Source organism: Narcine bancroftii, chromosome 5 (assembly GCF_036971445.1).
Source record: "Narcine bancroftii isolate sNarBan1 chromosome 5, sNarBan1.hap1, whole genome shotgun sequence".
Taxonomy (NCBI): Eukaryota; Metazoa; Chordata; class Chondrichthyes; order Torpediniformes; family Narcinidae; genus Narcine; species Narcine bancroftii.
Genome location: NC_091473.1, coordinates 17,584,621 through 17,605,853, shown reverse-complemented (window position 1 = coordinate 17,605,853; position 21,233 = coordinate 17,584,621). Strand labels below are relative to the sequence as shown.

Here is a 21,233-nt window from a genome sequence, read left to right as displayed (position 1 = left end):
CATGGATTTTGGATTTCCTTTCATCGATGATCTTTTTCACAAGAACATAAGAAATGGGGCCAAGAGTAGGCCTTTTGGCCCATCAAACCTGCTCCCCCATTCAGCCATTGACACAGCTCCACATACCACCCTGATTCCCATAACTATTACTTCCCACATTATTCAAAAATCTATCTAACTGTGTCTTAAATCCATTCACTGAGGCACCCTGTACTTCATTGGACAAAAAAAATTGCACAGATTTACTGCTGTCGAGGAGAAGCTGATCAGCCTTATCTGAGTACCCTGAATCTTGGAGGCAGTGTCCCCAAGTTCTAGTCTCACCTGCCAATGGCAATGACCTTCCTGCTTATATCTTATGGTCTTTCATAATTTTGTACAGCATCACTCCCTCATCCTTTTAAACTCCAATGTGTATTGTCCCAGGCTATTCATTCATACGGCAAATCTCTCATTTTCAGAATCAACCTAGTAAACCTTCTCTACACCACCTCCAATTATTATTAATGATTAATTTATATGGCAGAGGCATAATTGAGAAAGTCAACATCCCTAATTCCTCTTCAGAAGTTTATGGAGAAGTCCCTGGCTGGAACTGTGTCAGTACTCTGGGTAAAAGTCTTCCCCACAGTAATGTGATGAAGGAAGTACCGTGATTTTCATCCAAAGATGATTAAGGACTGATGGTGTATTTCTAATGCCAGAGATGCATGACTTGGGTTTTGATGACAATTCAATGATCTCATGATCACCATTACGATACTGGCTTTTGAATTCCAAACTTATTTAATTAGGTAAATTTAACTCCCAGTTCCCATGATGGGAATTAACTATTCATCAAACCAAAGCCATGGTCAAGGCCTCCGGAAACTAGTCTGGTCACAGAACCACTTCTCCCTGTTTTTGTCCACCCAAAATCAATTTGATTTTGATTTTTTTTCCCAGATAAAAATCCTTTCTTTGCACTTGGTTTAATGTTGCCTTTTCTCATCAGTGACTCACCCCTGACTTAACACTAACTAAAGTGGCATGCCCTATGTTCAACCATTCAGAGAAAAAAAATCTGGAATCCAAAATGGATATCAGCAAAAACTAACAGATTATCTCAAAACCCCAACTGGATATTAATGGCCTTTCAAAGGAAATGTAATCTGGCCCACGTGCGAATCCAGTTGCATATTAATGTGGTTAAAACTCATCGAATTGGCATACAAAGTTAATTGATTGTATCAAACATCTAGAAAGAATACCATATTCACTCCAACAGTTCAAGAAGCACCACTACCTTTTGGAATGGCCAATAAAATGTTGCCTTTGACAGCAATATGCACATCATTTTCCACACCTCCTTGAATCCAATCTGTTTAGCCACTATTTTTTTACTTCTGAAGCCTCCTCCTTAAATGAATTATGAATGGGAATAAGAAATCACAGGAAAAAAATATTGAGGAAAAGGCAGGGATAGGAGATAAAAACACTGAAAAATGGGCTACTCTACTATTCTGTGAAAGTGAAGCAGATCTGGCAGACTGGCTCCCACCTCATTAATATGGATCAGCATGTTTTGATGGAGCACGGGGCCTCTTCCAGTCCATTTATGCTCACTATGCTCTTAGAATGGCTCTTACAGCCGGTGTGAATCAGGCCCTGTGCTAAAACTCTCATTAAAAGAACGTTCACTAATAAAAATAATCATAAAACAATTAAAACCAGAAAATCGTTGAAACTATAAAGAGTGATCATACAACTGAATATATTTAAACTAACGATTAAATTGTAAGAAAAGGTTCTCTTGGCAACTGTTTCTTCCCTTTGATTTGTATGGAACCTCTGTACTTCTGCCAGGTTTAGCTTGGCACAAGTTCAATGGGCAGGTTTGGCAACCTGAATGCTGGGAAGTCTGCAGAAGTGCACACTTCCCTATTTGAGTGCACAGGGAGCAGGTTGTTCCACATCCAGTGAAACAAAAATAAAAGCTACTCTTCCCAAATTAAGGCCATGCTTGCGATGGACTTTGGAAGTTCAGGTAGATGACCTGCCTCAGCATTTTTGCGTGTAATTGTCTCTCAATGCAGATGGCTTTTTGAAAGTTTTCAATACACTGTGAGATGACAGGGTTCAGCGGCTGGAATTTAATGTGCTTCTGTGCAGTTATGATTACCAGATACTAAACAGCAATACTCAGAAATGTAGTCCTTTGCTTGAAAACAGGATCATTTAAGACATCAGGTCCTGCAGAGTTTTGTCTTTGGAGTCAAAACCTCAAATGATATTTTGACTTCTATTTATGTTTTCATTGAAAACCAACCTTGTCGATTTATGAAAGGAAGAGAAACAGAGAGATGGTTAGATGTTCAGTTTTTTATTTTCTCCAGAGGACTTTCCATGAATATTTTCTCTGATTTTAGGCTGTGTCTCTGAAAAATCTTTCTGATGCCGGGTACCAGTGCGTAATGCAATACCCCACTGAGCAGATGCACATTACATCATTGAAAAAAAGCAGCCTTACTTCAAAGACACATTGTAAAGACTAGTGGTGTTGTCAGCAGGCCATAAATATTTTGAATTCACCCAACGGAGAGAGAATAGTGTATCTACTTTCAGGTCAACGAGCAGAGTCAAAATCTGCTGCTGTTAGAATACTAACCTGTTTTCTTTCCTCATGTCAGCGTAACCACTCCTTCCATATTCCACGTGTCACCAGCAGTGAACCATAGAAGGTGGAGGGTACAAGTCCTCTGATGAATGAGTGTATCACCTGATGTAACGTTTTAAGTGTATACTGAATAAAATGGGTTAAATCATGACCCAGCAATAGTCAACACATAACAAAGGTTACTCTGGTCTAAATGACATGCATAGCCCAGGCTCTGTATATGCCAAAAAAGCCAGTCAAGTACAAAGGCATTTCTTTGCCCGCTCCATCTTTTAGCAAGTTAGGTAGGCTGCATATCATGGATGTTCAGGTGACTGGGAGCACCACAGTTGCAGAAAAGGGAACATTGGAGTTCTGACGAGTTCTGGGGAGTTTATGGGCCACTAAAGGTGGTTTGGAACACAAATAAATGAAAAAACAGGGGGAACAACTGGACAAATGAGCAATGGCCTCAGTACTGCAGAAGAGAATGGAACATACTTAAAAGAGAACCTACCAACAAGTCATTGGTGACAGTGACTTGTGGCAATGGATGGCCAGCTCCTGTGTTGGAGCAGATGTTGGTGAGACCACAGTTGGAGAGTGGTGTGCTGTTCTCATTGCCCAATTGTAAGAATATCATTAAGCTGGAATGGATGCAGAAAAGATTTACCAGGTTCTCAAGTGAGACTGGATAGGCTAGGTCTTTTCTACCTTGAGCATAGGAGGCTGATGGAGGAGGGGGGTGGGGGTGACCTTATAAGCTTTATGAAATTATGAGGGTCATTGATGAAGTAAAAATCATATTTTTCCCCAGAGGAGGTAGTCTAAAATTAGAGGGCATAAAGCTGAAAGGAGAGAGAATTAAAAGGGGCCTGAGGAGCAATATCTTCACACGAAGGCAGTAGGCAAGAGCTGCCAGTGGAAGTGGTAGAGACAGGTGCAATTTCACAGATTTGTGGATAGGAAAGGTTAAGAGAGATATTGGCCAACTGAACTAGATTAGCTAGACTGCTTGGTCAGCATGGACAGGTTGAGCTAAACATGCTGTAAAACTCCATGATGAACAATTATAGTATTTGATTCAAAATATTGTGGCCCACACCCACGCATGCTTTGCATGGGGCTGGTCACCACTGGTGACTCAGATGCTCAGGAGTACAAACGCGACTGCACGGGCTGATGAGGTGAGAGCAGGCATAGCATCGCGGTCACGTGCTGGAAAGAGCGAATGGAGCAGCGCAGGGCAGGGTGGGGAGATTATAGTGAGGGTTAAAATGGAGTCGTGAGGAATATATAAGACACAATGTGGTTTGCTGAGTTTAATAACGTTTGGCCCTTTATTTGTGCAGTGAGATTTAGCAGTTTCAACAGCTGATGACCCAGCTACTTCGCAACACTTACTTGGAAAAAATAGAAATGCTCAATGATTGAAAAGTCACAGTGGCAGTCGAGAAAGTCAGATTCAGATTTCCTGTCAGAGTCCATACATGACATGACATACAACGCTGAGATTCTTTTTTCTGCAGGCACGGCAAAATTACCACTTATTGGTAATGCAAAAAAAATGTACACAGCATAAACATGTAAAGAAATAAAGACTGTAAATAGATAATGAATGTAAACAAAATGACTGTGCAATACAGAGAGAATAAAAAATTCAATAAAGTGTGCAAGAGTTCTTAAATGAGTCCTTGATTTAGTTTGTGGTTGAGGAGTCTGATGGTCTCCACACTTTTGTGCAACCAATGTATGAGCATGGTTTTCAATCCAAGAGGCATGGTTCCGCGCATTGAATGTCAGTAATCAGAGGATAAATTCTGGCTTGCGCACAGCTCATCACTCGGAACGTCTCTTAGAACAGATCACCTGAGGTAGAAGATGTGCTGCTTAATCCAGAAGAGACAGCACTATACAACATGCTGAAAGTAACCATCTTAGAGAGAACATAACTGTTGAATCAATCCTGCATTGTGAAATTGTTGGCAAACAATAGGAGGCCATCACAAATGATGTAGAGATGGCGCCAGATGGCCGGAAACAAGAGGATAGAAGGCGATGTCCAGAAAAAAGCTCCTCTGCTGTATGCCTGCGCAGGTTCAGGGTCACCTGATAGGCATCTTTCAATTGGCCAGCATTGATGAACTTGAAAAATAGGCTGATATAGTCATGGAGACAATCTCTGCAGTGCAGACAGATTCAGTTGTGGCAACCACCATTAGACCAGATAAACCAGAGCTGGAGCAACAAGTTGCAGTGCTCACCGCACAAGTAGAGGCTTTAACAATGCAGCTTAATCATTCCCATTTCCCGTTCAACTCTAATCGTGTGGGCCTGGGACGAGGCAAAGGTAACACCTAATGTATTTGCTGAAAACAGAGGAAATATGGCGCTCTGGCCTGGTCGTGCCAGCCTCCTTTCTTCTTCCACAAGGAGCTCCTGGGAAACGATGAGGTCCGGCAGTAGAGACAACATTTACTCATGGACAAGCCAGCCACTGCCTTTTCCTGAATGACCATCTCTCTGGTAAACAATGTCACATCGATTTGTGCACAGAGATATCGGTAATTCCTCCCATTCCCCAAAAGTGCTGTCACCCTTACCTAGCGTGTTTTCTTGCTACCGCAAAGAATTTAAGCATTCACTCAGAGGTCAGTCATGCTCAATTTTGGCCACCTGCAACTTTTTTGATGGATTTTCACACTAGTAAAACCCATTATTGGTGCAGATTTTCTTTCTTACTTTTCTACACTGGAGGATCTAAAGAAAAATCACTGTTTGATTGACTGCCCCATATGAGCACAGGTGAGCTGTATTCATTGCCCCACAGTGACTGTCACTCACCAAACCAGTCCCCAGCCCAGCACCTGCCCATAATGGGAGTTACTCAAGCTGCTCTCTTCCCTGGGCACTCTTTTACACTGGCACAACATCAAACATGCAGTGACTCACCACATCTAGATCCGTGATCTTCCTGTTTTGGCGCACGTGTGCAAGCTACTCCCTGATCGCCTTAAGATTGCAAAGGCTGAGTTAGATCATATGGAGGAGCTGGGAATAGTCTGCCGATCTGACAGTTGCTGGACAGCACTGCAACATATGGTTCTGAAAAAGTCTGCAGGAGATTTGCTACCATGTGGAGATTACCATGCCTTGAATAACATACCATACCTGACCAAAACAGCATCCCACCTTTGCAGGATTTCTCAGCCAATCTACACAGCAAGCGGGTGTTCACGAAAATTGAGTGCACCAAATCCCAGTCGAGCCTGCAGGTTTTCCCAAAACACTAGTGATTACTCCTTTTAGTATGTTTGAATTTCGATGGATGCTGTTTGGTTTATGAAACACAGCTCCATCACTCTAGCGATTTACAAACCATGTCCCCTCCAGAGTCGATTTCATCTATGCTTATATCGATGACATTCTGGTAGCAAGCACCAACTAAGCAGAGCACAGAAACCACCTCATGACACTGTTCCAGCAGCTTAACAAATATGGAATTGTAATCACCCAATCAAATGCATTTCTGGTGCCAGTGAACTCACGGTTTTGGACATCGAGTGACAGGAAATGGCATCTTGCCAGAGGAAGCAAAGGTGCATGAAATACGAAACTACCCCATGCCAACTTCGTTTGTCCAGTACGGTGCTTTTTGGGGATGAATTTCTACCGCCATTTTCTAACTAACGCTGCTTCTTCCCTCTTACCACTGACCAATCTCCTCAAAGGGTTGGAACAATCGTGATTAGGTGAGGATGCACTGAGGCCTTCAACTTTGTGAAGAGAACTCTTGCTGATGCCACTATGCTCATCCACCATTGTCTTATTCTCACTCACCACGAATGCTTTCGTCAACACCATGGGAGCCGTTTAGAAGTTACGAGCCAATAGCAGGTTGGAGCCTCTGGCAATTTTTCAGCAAAACTGTCACTTTCTTGCTCAGATGAGATGCAGTACATTTGGACAAGAACTCTAGGCCATCTTCCTTCCCGTGAAGCATTTCCGCCATTTGTTGGAAGGCTGTCCCTTCACTATATATACAGGCCACCAGTTGCTCATATATACCTCACACATGCACGCAACACAATTCACCATGGGAAATCCACCACTTGGATTTCATCCAGCAATTAATCAGAGAAAAATCAAATCCTTTGACAGATGCCCTATCCAGACTGGAAGTGAAGACTTTTAATGTGGCACCAACTAGCAATTTCAATGCTGTGGATCACCAAAATGCACTGATCCTGAGGTCATCCAATACCACCAGAGCGATACAGGTTTCAAACTGGAAGACTTGCGCTTTGGCGACTCAGGTGGGACAATAGCGTGACACGTCTACCAGCAAGCCAAAATCCTTTTTTCCCGTGACAATGCGCTGGGAAATCTTCAGTTCCCTCCACATCCGGCAAGAAAGTGAAGATCAAGCTGGTTACTGAATGTTTCATCTGGCCACACATTAAGCGGCACGACATCTGACTAGGGACAAACACCTGTTTGCCGTGTCAACGTTCCAAGGTCTGCAGACACACCAAAACCCCACTCAAAGATTACCATGTTCCATATTGTCGTTTTGAACATCTCCACCTTTATCTAGTCGGTCCACTCCCATCATCGAGTGGTTACACCTATTTACTTACCTGTGAAGATCGGATAATAAAATGGCAAGAGGGCATCCCAGGCCCCAACATCTCTGCAGAGACAGTCACCCGGGTTTTCGTTGACCAATAAGTTCTGCCTTTGATGTCCCAGGCACAATGACAACAGACTGGGAATCACAGTTTGAGTTGGCTCTCACCGACCTTTCAAACTCGGACAATGACTTACTAATCCACGGCAAATGCCGTTGTCAAGTGTTTCCACTGTCAGCTAAAAACAGTGTTGACATCCAGGGCTGATGCATCCCAGTGGAGTGAACGGTTGCCCATGGTCCTGCTCAGCATTTGTGCAGCAATGAAAGCAAACCTAGGTTATACAGCAGCATAAATGATCTATGTCTGATACTTCCCGGGGTATTTGTCAAACCTGCTCTTATGACGAGACCTCTTGATCATGCCAATTACATTGACAGACTATGGCAACCCAGCAAACAGCTAATACAATCTACTTTCCAGCAGACTTACAATGCAGTACATGTCTTGGTTTGACTTGACTTCAGCAAGCATACAACACCATCACAAAAGTTTAGTGATCCAGTGGGATGGAAAGAATGACACTGTATCTGCTGACCATTTAAAGCCAGCATACGTCAAGAACCAGCTGACTATGACACCCACTAAACCAACGAAGGCACAAGAACCCAGCCCATCCCGTCAACCATCACCCACACTTCATTGCCAGAAGAGATTAGGCCAGACAATCAACCCATCAGACCATGGATCAGAGCCAGACAGTCACCACCTCACATGACTCGGAGGCTGGGGGGCAGGGGGGGGGGGGCTGTCACAGCTGCATTCCCATGCATACTTTGCATAGGGCCGGTTGCCATTGATGACTCACTGGAGGCAACACTCAGAACAAACGCACCTCCACGGACCGACGAGGTAAGAGCAGAACAGCATCGTGGTCACGTAAGTGAAAGGGTAAATTGGGCAGCATGGGACAGGATGGAGTGATGAATGAGGCTTAAAAATTGAGTCGTGAAGAATAAATAAGACATAATATGAGTTTAATCGCGTTTGACCCTTTATTTATGCAGTGAGATTTAGCAGGTTCCTACGATCTCTACTGCTGCAGAATCAATAAGTTTAGTCTTTTCTAACTTCTGCCAAAGCTGGCCTTAACTCTCCATTTCATTATGAGCGACCACATTTTGAATGTGCCTAATAATTTGGGAAAATTGATACCTGGAAATGTATTGCCCACCATTCAACAGTATTGTCCTCATTTCCCGGCCTCCATTCACAGATGTTTCAAATTCATTATTTTCTGGATTGAATTTCCTGAAAAAGTCACAATGAGATTACAGATACAAATCATTTACAGAGTCTGAATAAGAGTACAAATCTTCTTTAAATGCTTCCCTTATTTCTCCTTTTACATATCTAAACAACCAGAGGATGCCCAACTTGCCTTCTGCCTCCTATCCTGTCTCCATTAGCTCCAGAGTTCACCAACATCCTAAAAATACTCTCTCTGCCCATGCTCTGGTCATCCCTCCAACCTTCAGACATTTTTTCATATTAATCAAACCAAGCTATGATCCAATCAGATAAAAAACTTACCTCAGTGCATCAGGAGAAGTTTGATGGAGCTTGGAGGGTAAGGAGCTCGTGGACCTCTTTATCTTCCCAATTTGTAGGTTTTGCAAACGAGACTCTTGGAGTTTGCCGAGGTGGAATAACGGAAGAATTCAGCCACTGAAGTTGGAATTCGAGGGCCAAACTCATCGGGACCATTGCCTGAAGAGAGCGCACAAAATCAGTGAACCGGTGCGGACTCGAAAGGCCAACATGGCCTGTTTTCGCTCCGTAAATGGTTATATGGTTATATGGTTAAAGCAAAATTCAAATTTTCAAAGGCATTCACAGGCCACAGAAAGGATTATGCTGGATCTCTTTTTATTTCACAGACCTAACGAAAAGTACTCTTGTTTTCAGACTGCCAGTCCATTTGGCGGCTTTTCTTAGACTGCTTTCATCTCTGTCCTTCCTTCAGATGCCAGACCCATAAGCTCACCCTGACATTCTCTATTTCTATCCATCCACTCTCAGCCTCTTCTAGGATGACTTTCCAAAAACATCTCGTGAGTTGCAATTTGCAAAATTTTATTATTTTACTTTAATAGTCATTAAAATATTATTTTTCCTCTCCACAAAGCTGGCTTTCTTTGTCTCATCACTGTAAGGTTAAAATGTTGCCTCCTTCATGGTTTTGAAGACTTAACAAGCAAAGAAAACAAACATTAAAACTGTTGCTATGGAAACCAGCATTGGGCCTGGCTCTAACTGCTGCTTTGAGAAACATTCTTTGTTCTAGTCCTGCTCAGATTTCCACCCTTGATATTTTCAGTATATAAATGTATGTATCAATACGACTTCCTGCATGGTCTACTTAAAAGTTATTGACCAGACTGTTAACAGTCTTTTCTCATCATATTCTGTTGGAACAAAGAGCTGCCAGAAATCGTCATAGATACTGGGCTATGCTAAATATTCTAACAGTTCAGGATTGAGGGGAAGAGGCGGGGGAGAAGGGATAATAATCTACAGGAGTTGGAAAGGTTAAATCCCTGCAGTGTATTCTATGCAATAAGTCTCAATTGGGGTGTAATTTAGCAGCCGGATTTATTGATTTATTGAAATTTGACAGTAGGAAGGGTAACAGTATATCCTTGAACTCTGCTGTGGTAAGGACATGAAAAGAATGCAAATTACAGATCTGTCCATTAGAACAACCTCTTCAAGTTCATGTTTATTATCATCTGACTGTACATATGCAACCAGATTAAACAGTGAAGACCATACACATGCACTACATTTCTTGTGGGTAAAAAGGTTTTACTTGACAATGCTCAAGTTATTCATACTTGGAATCATTCAGTTCACTTGTTCAACCTTTTCCATATTGTGTCCTATCTTATTGACCCTTCAAGGATGTTGAAACAAGAAAGATGGTGATTTTACTCATTTTCATAATCTTGAAAGTGTAACTCCCAACCAAAGATGCATCTCCAAGCATATAATTATCCTTGCCACTCTTGACGGTTACCTCATTGGAAGGTAAATTTGATATTGGTATAAATTTAACCAGATATCATTTTGTCAAATTGCCTTTTCCTTTTGCCTTTTTTTCTCTGCATATAATCTTAACTTATTGTTAACTAGGTTTTCAAATTCTTGATTCTTCCTTATGTTTAGTCTAGGAGTGCCAACATTAATAGAACCAGACCTAGTCATCCTTTGGATGATCAAATGCGAGTATTGCTGGATTGCTGGATCATGATTGGACACTAGGGCGGCACGGTTAACATTAGCAGTTAGTGCAGCACTGTTACAGTGCCAGCAACTGAGGTTGTCGGTTAATTGGGTCTAATTGGGCGGCATGGGCTTGTGAGCTAAAGGGCCTGTTTCTGTGCTGTATGTCTAAATTTAAATTTTTAATTCATAAATATTTTAAAAATTAAATTATTTCCTCGGCCCTTCTTGCACCCTTTAGGTGGCATGGGGTGACTGAAGTCTAGCCAACATCTCCAGCTGAGGCTTTGACTCTGCAACTCACTTACTAGGCCATTGATTAGTGTAGTGATTATTTACAAGATCACAATAAGTGAAAATGAAACCTTTAGAAAATCGATGCAAACAGAAACACATAGACGTATCACATGGATCAAGCTAAAATGTAGTAACATTTATTATGAGTAAGTAAGATTAAACAGAAACAAAAATAAATCATGAGGTGAAATAATATTAATTTCTTACTAGGTTGGCTACAGAAGGGGGTCATGCAGGAGCCTGCCTGGTTTTGCTCCTATCTTGATGAGGGCCCAGGCCCAAAACATTGATTACCCTGATGCTGCCTTCCTCTTTTTCCAGCACATCTGTGTATTGCATTAAGTTCTTAATGCTCTTACACAAGTTTTTTATATAAAAATAAAAGTAATTTGTTTGAACTTTTGAGTTCGGGGTGCTGCACCACTGCAATTATCCACATCCAATGGATCTGCTCAATACCTGTTAAAGATTTCTTAAAAAAAGCTTGTCGTATTTCTCCACAGTTCCAAGCAATTTCTGCCATAAAATTGCCAATCATAGCAAATGTCAATGATATTGAGGATTCCTCAGTGTCATACAGAAGAATTCGCACAACCAAGAAACAGCAAAAGTGAAACATGAATGCTGAGAAAGACCAGTTTTTGAATTCCACGTAAACCTTTTATTCTCTTCTCTCTCTCTCTTCCCCCTCCCCCCTCCACTCCTCCTCCCCCGCCCCCCCCCCTTTTTCTCTCCCTCCTGGTTCCATTTTACAACTACCCACACGTTTCATCCACTGGACCCCCTTCCCCACTCTCATCTGCTGATTCCCATTACTTGCCTTCCTTACTTATCAGATTCCGGTGCTGGTAGCCTTTGTGCCAGCAGCAGGTGTCTCTGACTTCACCCTCACCTTTCTCTTCCTTGCTGCATCTTTTACTGTTCCCCCTTGCCTAGTTTCACCTATCAACCACATGCTTCTGCCTCCCAACTCCACCACTTACCACAGCAACTTCCCCCCAATCCACGACCCACCCCCACCCCACCTTCATCTGTCCACCATCTTTCAGCTACTCTCCCCTCCCCCTCTCCTATTTACACTGCCTATCTGTCCTCTCCACTCTCAATCCTGATTCAGGGCCTTATTCTGAAATGTTGACAGTTCCTTTCGTACCACAGATGCAGCTTAACTTGTTGAGTACCTTCAGCAGTATTTTTTTTAATCCTAAGTTTAATCACCAAACAGTCTGGTGTTTGATGTGAAGAAGTTCCATCATCTAATTAGACATTTAAATTTAAACATACATACGGAACTTTATGTAATTAACGCACACGAGTCTGTGCCACCCAATTTACATCCAATTAATGTACACCCCGGTACATTTCGAATGGTGGGAGGAAACCGGACCCCATGGGGAAACCCATGCAGTCATGAGGAGAGCATACAGACTCCTGACAGATAGTGCGGGATTCGCACCCCGATCCTGATCATTGGCACTGAAAAGGTGTTGCTCTAATGATCAATTCACCAATATAAATCCCCCAATCTGATAACCCTACTGAATTTAATGGAAATCTATAAAGTAACTTCAATGCCATGATGCAGCAATTACTGAACCAATTCCTGGTACACTAAAATCCCCATTATCTGGCACTTCCGCGGATCGTGGATGTTGTAAATCCAAATTTTACGGTTGACTGAGACTCACTCTTCCAATGCTTAACTAATGCACCTGCATTTAGAATACACCATACAAAAGACAGTGCAATATGTTAAAATAATTTTAAAAAACAATCAATATTGTAGTCGTTAATTACATAAAGTTCACTTTAGTCAAGTAATTCCCTTAAGTTACAAAATTTAAATTCAAACCCAGATTGCTTTGCGTTAGCTGCGACACTAACCATGCAGCCTTCGTAATTAACCCCCCTCCACCAAGTTTATAGATAAAGCCTCACTAATTCAAGATTCAATTTATTGTCATAGTAATAAAACAGTGTCATATTCCATGAATTTTTTTTTTTGCTTGCAGCAAGGTAGACTGATTCACCACCAGCAGGAATGCCTAAGCACTTCTGTCTTACAGTCAAATTTACAGTCAGAGAGAAGCAAAATAGTATCTCCCCCCACCAAAGTCAGAGAGTCCGTAGATTCCCCTCCAGTGCTTCCGCAGACCCTGCAGCCACACAGAGTCCAGTCCAAACTATTGGCAACACGAGCTCAAGATCCAAACCTCTGACATGATCAGGAACCCTTTAGCGCCCTCAGTACCTCCTTGCATCCTGGTTCCAATACCTTATACCCCTCCAGTCAGTTCGAGCCAGTCTACAGCTTCCACGGGTTTCTCACCTCAAGTTGCTTTTACTAGACTGGGATAGGAAGACACTTTGGGAGAATTGCCCTAGTGGCTCGCTGCATCGACCGGCTCTTCATCCTGGTGTTCCGGTCAGGCCCTTGGCGCAACCCAACTCACTTCCATGCAAGTGTCCCGGTCAGGCCCTCAGCGTAACCCAACTCAATTCCACAAAAATTTCATAGGCCATCGGCTCATCTTCCTTTAAATTTGAACTCCATCCATGAGCTCTGTGACAAGATTGCACTAGCCACTACACAAACCATGCCGCTGTCATAATTAACTCCCTCCCTCAAGTTTACAGATAGAGCCTTCAAATCAAGTCAAGTTTATTGTCACCTGATTGTTCAAATACCACCCGACAAACAGTGTTCTCCAGTCCTCGGTCCAAAGCATGCAGACACAACCAGACATAGCATACGTACAGACAAGCAATACATGTGCAGGACAAGTATTTCATCAATACAATTAAATAAATATTGTTTCATGAATACAAGAGTCTTAGATGGTTAGTGTGAGCAGTTCCTTTGGTCGTTCAGCATTCTCACTGCCTGTTGGAAGAAGCTGTTCCTCAGCCTGATGGTGTTGTCCCTGATACTCTTATATCTCTTCCCCGATGGGAGCAACTAAAAGATGCTGTGTGTAGGGTGGAATGGGTCCTTAATGATTTTGCACGTCCTCCTTAGACATCAATCCCAATAGATCACGTCGATGGGAGCAGAGAGACTCCAGTGATCCTCTCTACCACTCTTAAGGTCCAGTGGATTGACCTCTGATCCATTTCTCTGCAGCAACTATACTACTCTGTGTTGCAGCCAGCCAGGATAAAGCTCCTATAGAAGGATGACATAATGGTGGCTGGTAGCCTTGCCCACTTCATTCTTCTCAGGAAGTGCTGTCACAATGGTGCCTTCCTGACAAGTGAGGAAATGTTGAGTATCCACAATAAGGAACTTGATCCTCTCCGCTCTCTCCACTAGAGTTGTGGATGTGTAGTGGAGGGTGGTCATTCCTGGTCCTCCTGAACTCCACGATCATCTCCTTCATCTTGTCCACATTGAGACTCAGATTGTTACTCTCGCACCATTTCACATGATTTTCCACCTCTTCCATTCTAATATACTTACTAATACTTAATAATATACTAATAAAGAAAAAGACTCTTACCAGGCAGGGATAGGGACACTTTGGGAGAGTTGCCCCAGCAGCGAGCAGCATTGGCCGGCTCTTCATCCTGGGTGCCACCATTTTATTCCAACAGCTGCTGCTGACGGGGCACGACTGAGGTGTTCCGCTGGCTGAATGTTTACTCCCAAGGGGTTGTGTGTTTCTTTGTAGAACATTACTTTATTTTAAACTTTTATTTAAACCTTTATTTAAAACTTTATCTATTCTTAACTATGTTAAATTCCATTTATTTATTTCCTCCCTTTATCTGCCAGCTGTTTGAGTTTCCCGTTGATTGAAATACGGGTAATGGGGATTATATTGTTTTAAAACATTGCTATTTTCACACCGTAGTGTTCACTGGACATAAAAAACATACATTTTACATGAATCAGTTTTAGTTTTCAAAGTTCTAAGTTTAGATTTATTGTCAGAGTACATGGAATGATATCACGTACAACCAGGCAGGCCAGCCAGAAGATTTCTATTTTTTTGTAGTGCAAGAACTGTACTCAAGAAAGGATACATATACAAAAGAGAGAAATGTAAACAAAGAAAGAGATGGTAAACTACTAACTATACAAGACAGAAAATAAATATTCAATAATAAATAATGTGCAAAGTTAGAGTCCTTTAATGAGCCTGTTTGAGTTAGTTGTTTGAAAGTCTTGATGGTGGAGGGGTAGCAACTGATCCTGAATCTGGTGCTACAAGTCTTATGACACCTAAACTTCTTTCCTGGTGATAGCAGCGAGAACAGAGCATATCAAAATAACCATTTTGGAGCTATTTATTTATTTTCAGTAAAATTCTATATCTAAATGAATGGGATCTCAAATCACCTGCTCACACATTCCTGTGCATCACCTCAAGTGTCTCTTGAGCCCTGCATTGAACATTCTTTCTATTCTTCTTTTTAATCATCTATGGTGTACTCAAATGTTCCCGAAAACTGTTTGTTATTTTGCACCATTTTAGCATCTGTGTACATCACAAAAATAGCACAGTATTCTGCCAATTGACCAAATAATTTGCAAGATGCTGATCATGTACAATCCTCTCTTAGATAGTAGATTTATCACTTTTTAAATTTCATGAGAAATCTTGTGGATTCTAGATCGCTGGTAATCCAGAAAATTGCTTACTGTTTGTAGTAACTCAGTGTGGCATTTCCACTTTCACTTATGGATTGGATTCCCACTGGAGAAACTGCAGTACAACATTTAGAATGAGGTGAAGCATGAAAATTGCAGACACTGCAATAGTAGTGAAAACACAAAAATGCTGGAGGAACTCAGCCGATCTTGCAGTGGCCATAGGAGGTAAAGATATTACAGTGGCCTGCACCTTGGGCCGACACAGTAAATGGCCATCGAACGCGCCGACCGGCAAAACATCATCCAGGCTGAAACGCCCATTTCCATAGGCTGCAAGCAGAGCAGTGAAACTGGCCAATCACCGCCGGTGGATCACAGGGGACCCAAATGGGGCCCAGGCATCCGAGGTAACCAATCGGCGGCCAGCCCGGTCAAGCTACGCCCCGGTGGTGACGCGGCCAAGTTGACTATAAAAGGAAGAACTGCCAATGAATAAACTCAGTGTTGAATACACTCGACTGGTGTGTGTTTGACTTTTTCTGCTGATTCGAGCTACAGCCTTAGGGCTACAACCGAGAGCTATAACCTCGCTGTAGCTGTAGTGACCTCACTACAATATATTACCAACCACTCGGGCCTGAAACGTTGGTTATACAGTACAACTGCGATTATCCGAATTTGGATTCTCCAAAGTCCTCAGTTATCCAAATTTTTAAAAAATTTCAGATAAATGAGGATATCCAAAACAAATGAGAAATCCTCATTTATCCAAAATTTTTTTTGGAGCCGAACTGACCAGGAACGTTCAGCTCCTGGCAGCGGTAGTAGCAGACCTCTGGCTCCTACACCGGCAGCAGCAGACCTTGGGCTCCCGGCGGTGGCAGCGGGGACCTCAAGCCCCCAAGCAGGAGCAGGACCCTCGGGCTCCTGGCATGAGCGGGGCTTCAGTGGGGAAGTGCCAGTGATCGGTGAGAATTAAACATTATTTTAATGCTTAAAAAGCCTTCCTTTGCTTAAACACTATTACAAGTGATTTGCTGTTGCTACTGGGCTGTTTTTAAAAAATGACCATTTCTCCAAAAATATAATTTATCCGAAATAGGCCTGATCCTGACCATTTTGCATAATCAGAGTTGTACTCCATATATTTACCTCCTGCTGAGTTCCTCCAGAATTGTTGTGTTTTTACAACATTTAGACTGACTTAATTTCAAGGGATCTGCATTTTTGAAGGTGGTATATTCCTGTGGGTGAATTCACAAGGCTGCAGAATGGGACTAATTCGATCACTTGTATTTAGCCAGAAGTCCCACAACCGCCATCAAATAACTTCATCTTATCATTCTGCAATTTCAATGAATAGAGACAGCAACACTGTAGCATCTGAAATTACAGAGTAGAAAAAAAATTACAGTGTACAAGTCGACAACCTGGTCATCAGTAATAAACAGGGAGATTTCAACTCTATATATTTGTTGATTGTGATAATACCTTGGGTTTTGTCAAGTAGGTTAAAAACCAATATTTCTTTATGAGCACATGAATATGTTAGGAATAGAGGGATAGAGATCATGGGCAAGCAACAGAGATTTAGCTTAATTTGGGCATTGTGTTTGGAGCAAAATCATGGCCAAAGGGTCTGTTTCTGTGCTATACTGTTCCATGGTCTTTCTTTCCCCTCAGTATTTAAATGAACCTTATTCCAGTCTAAGAAAATAAATCTTGAACGGTAGTAATATCAAAAGCTGACAATAATTTTCGTATTGTCCTTTTTCCATGACGTGCTTAAATGAACCAACTATAAATGGGAAATTTCATCGAAGTTCACCTGAGCTCAATGTTCCATTTACTTTTGAATAATTTTGAAATATTACACAAAAATACAGCAGGGTGTGGTCCCCATCTGTTTCAAACAGACGTCAATCATACACTCAAGAAGAGTGCAGTGACTTGCCTTAATGACTATGGACCAGTAGCACTTACATCAACAGTGACGAAGTGTTTTGAAAGGCTGGTGATGAAGCCTATCAGCTTGTGTCTGAGCAGTGACATGGATACATTCCAGTTTTCCTATCACAAGAACTGGTCTACAGCAGATGCCAAATCACTGGCTCTGCACAAAGCCTTAGAACTTCTGGACAACAAAGATGCATACGTGTACATCAGGATGCTCTTTATTGACTACATTGCAGCGTTTAACACCATCGTCCTCTCATAACTGATCAGCAAACTCCACTGTGTAATTGGATCTTGGATTTCCTCACCTCCAGACTGGTAAGAGCATCTCCTCCACAATATCTATCAGTACTGGAGCACCACAGGGCTGTGTGCTCAGCCCTCTGCTCTACTCAAAAGATAGTGGACACAGCCCAGGACTTCACAGGCAAAACCCTCCCCCCTATTGAGTACATCTACAGGGAATACTGTTGTTGGAGGGCAGCAGCAATCACCAAAGTCTTTCACCACCCAGCACACGCTGTTTTCTCGCTGCTGCCATCAGGAAAGAGGTCTAGGTGCCACAAGACTCACACCACCAGGTTCAGGATTAGCTGCTACCCCTCCACCATCAGACTCCTCAACAACAGGGACTCATTTAAGGACTCTTGCTTGTACACTTTATTGATTTTCTTTTTGTTCTCTCTGTACTGCACAGTCAGTTTGTTTACATTCATTATATGTTCACAGTTCTTTGTTTGTTTACTCGTTTATGCTGTGTATAGTTTATTTTTTGCATTACCAATTAGTGGTAATTCTGCTGCGCCTGCAGGAAAAAGGAATCTCAGGGATGTATGTGATGTCATATAATAAATATGAAAAATTATGAAAAACCAATACATTCTCCGCTCATTAGCCCATCTCTCTATTTATAATTGCCATCACAAACTTAATATAAAATGTTTCTTTAATTTTCTCATGTTATTTTTAATTGTAAGTACATTATAATGCATAACCTCTGTCAAAGAGGCAGCGGGATCAGATACATACCTGGTTGGATACTGAAGGACTGCACAGACCAATTGACGGAAGTCTTTACGGACTTCTTCAGCACATTACTGCAGTAGTCCATCATTCTCACAGGGTTCAGGATACCCACTATTGTCGCGGTCCCAAGAAGTCAACAATAACAGGCCTCAATAACTACGCCCTGTGGCACTGACTTCCACCACTATGAAATGCTTCGAGCATCTGGTGATGTAATGCACGAAAGCACACCTCGCAGAGATAATGGACCTATTTCAATATTTCTATTCCACAGACAAGGCTATAGCCTCGTCATTTCACTCCATCCTGACCCACCTGGAGAATGGCACCTCACATGCCAGGCTGCTGTTCATTGATTTCAACTCAGCATTTAATACTATAATTCCCCAGAGGCTGATGGAGAAGCTGTCCTTGCAGGGATTCAACAACCTTCTCTGTAACTGGATTTTGGTCTTTCCTAACGAAAAGACCACAATCTGTCCAGGTCAGTTACAGAACACTGAGCACTGTAATACCTCAGGGCTGGGTGCTCAACCTACTCTTGCTCAGGCTACTGACCCACGACTGCATCACCAGATCCAGCTCCAACAATGCCATCAAGTTGCAGATGACACAACAGTCGTTGGACTCATCAGCAACAACGATAAGTCACACTACAGTGAAGAGGTGGAAAATCTCGTGATATGAGAGTAACAACCTGAGTATCAATGTAGATAAGATGAAGAAGATGATCGTGGACTTCAGGAGGACCAGGAATAACCACCCTCCACTACACATCAACAACTCTGTAGTGGAGAGAGTGGAAAGCACCAAGTCTCTTGGAGTTTACTTAATTAGTGGCCTATTGTGCAACAGCGTCTGCACTTCCTGAGAAGATTGAAGTGGGCGAGGCTACTGGTGACCATTATTTCAACCTTCTACAGGAGCTCTAGCGAGAGTGTCCAGGCTGGCTGCACCACAGTGGTACGGTTTCTGTGGCAACCAGAAGAGACCTAAAGGCCATTCACACCAAATTCAAGTAGAGTTTCCCACTGATAAGCATCAACATTCCCTAAAGTAGAATGCATTCAACTCACACAGGAGGCCAAAGTGACACTCAAAATGCAAGGTGAAAATAAAAAAAACTGGCAAAAATAACTTCTTGATAGAGAGATTCTTCTTTGAAATGTTTATATCACATTGCCAACTTGGACACTCTGAGTTGTTTGCAGTGAGGTAAGTTTTGAAGCAAAGATTAATACCTATGATAAAGAGATTCCAACTAAAACTGGTCAGACACATAAATTTGCCTATATCATGATATAATTTATGTAAATTAAAGTAAGCAGGCATTAAATCTGGGCCATGGATATTTGAAAAATTAGTTTCTATCTGATGCAGCTCTAAATTTGAGATTCTTGTGTGTTTCTGGATGTGTATATTATGGTCTCTGCTGGATGGGAAATTGGAGAGGCCAGTGATTTGCATTCAAGTTATCAGTAAAACATGCGCTGAGGTCATGGTACAAAGAAGCTTAAGACTTAAGGGTTGTGAAAATATGCTTCTACATCACCCATTCCCTGTATTTTTGGTCACTAAATATGTCATTGATGGAGAGTTGTTGGACAAGAAGACAATTGACATTATTCCAAACCTTGTAATGGTGATAGTAGAAATGTCACCAGAACTGGCTCATTGATTCAAAACATCTTGACATGTTGTGGATATGAACAATTTATGCTACACTCTTGGCCTCTGAAGTTAGTCCGTCTAGAGGCACATGATACTGCAGATACAGGAACCTGGAACAAAAAACTGGAGGAATATTGCGCATCTCTCAGCCTCCATGGAGGCAGAAAGATAGCCGACGTTTTGGGTCAATATCCTTCATCGGCCATCCAACTCAAATGGTCCTGATTCAGGGTGTCAACCTGAAACATTAGCTATGCTTCTGCCTCTCCAACTGCTGCCTGACCTGCTGAGTTCCTCCAGCAGTTTGTTTTAAATGAGATTAGTGTTAACTCAAGAATTCCAGTATCAGTGAGCTTGCAATAATATTACACCCTATTTCTCATTTATTGCTCATCCCAAATCCCTGCTGAGCCCTCAGAACTAATCTTACCAACTTTTTTTGGTTTCTAATTGGCATTATCCACTTTCCCCCATTGCCTACACATTCATATTCTGTATGAATCTTTGATAGAAATCATTTAATTTATAAATAGTGCATACTACAATTTCTACAACAGCAGGTACAGTTAGGAACACACTGTCTAAATATGTTGAAGTCGCTTCAAGTATTTCAGAAAGATTATTTACCATTAGGAGCACCATGTAAAGCAGCATTCATCAAAACTAAAGTTTTAACATGGAAGAAATAGAAAACACAACCAACATGGGTAGCATTTAAATGGGATTAAAGCAAGAGATAAAGCACACCTTGAGTGTCAGAAGCAACAACTGTAACATTGCTTCGGCTCTCTGGTAAACATTTCTGTTCAATCACTGCACTATCTCTAGTTTGCCTCAGAAGGAACTTGCCTCTGAACATACAGGAGACAACTTCTTTAAAAAAAATAACAGCAGGGAACTTAGCACTGACCAGTTTCTTCACAGATTTTGTTACATCCCCACTGCTGTTCAAGGTAGAGCAAAAGCTTTGTCAGCTGACATTTACCCTCCTAGGCAGGTTTAATCTCATCAACTGTACATCTATTACATTATGTAAAAATACAGATTCTATAATAAGACCAGAGTATGGACTCGAAAGAGGAATTCACGTCAAACCACCGTGAACCTACCAGCAGTATCCAAAGCCTCACATGGT

At 41.9% G+C, this 21,233-nt stretch overlaps 2 protein-coding genes across 8 annotated transcripts in view; one reads left to right on the top strand and one right to left on the bottom strand.

Annotated features, from left to right (window-relative positions):
• setmar (SET domain and mariner transposase fusion gene) overlaps window positions 1-21,233 on the bottom strand; it is a 96,875-nt gene that overhangs the window by 1,662 nt on the left and 73,980 nt on the right. The window contains exons 2-3 of one of the 3 annotated variants that reach the window (XR_011357364.1): window positions 8,860-9,036; window positions 8,482-8,577 (exon numbers count right to left, since the gene is read on the bottom strand). The exons of the other annotated variants lie outside the window; for them this stretch is intronic. The gene's annotated coding sequence lies outside the window, so the exon portion shown is untranslated. The remainder of the gene's footprint in view (window positions 1-8,481; window positions 8,578-8,859; window positions 9,037-21,233) is intronic. 3 annotated transcript variants of the gene reach the window in all.
• sumf1 (sulfatase modifying factor 1) overlaps window positions 1-21,233 on the top strand; it is a 117,207-nt gene that overhangs the window by 78,050 nt on the left and 17,924 nt on the right. The window contains exon 8 of one of the 5 annotated variants that reach the window (XM_069936923.1): window positions 2,670-4,322. The exons of 3 other annotated variants lie outside the window; for them this stretch is intronic. In XM_069936923.1, coding sequence (XP_069793024.1) covers window positions 2,670-2,717 — 48 coding nt within the window. In that variant the 3' untranslated portion in view covers window positions 2,718-4,322. Of the gene's footprint in view, window positions 1-2,669; window positions 4,323-21,233 lie in introns of those variants that run through there. One more of the 5 variants, XM_069936926.1, reaches the window with a different exon arrangement.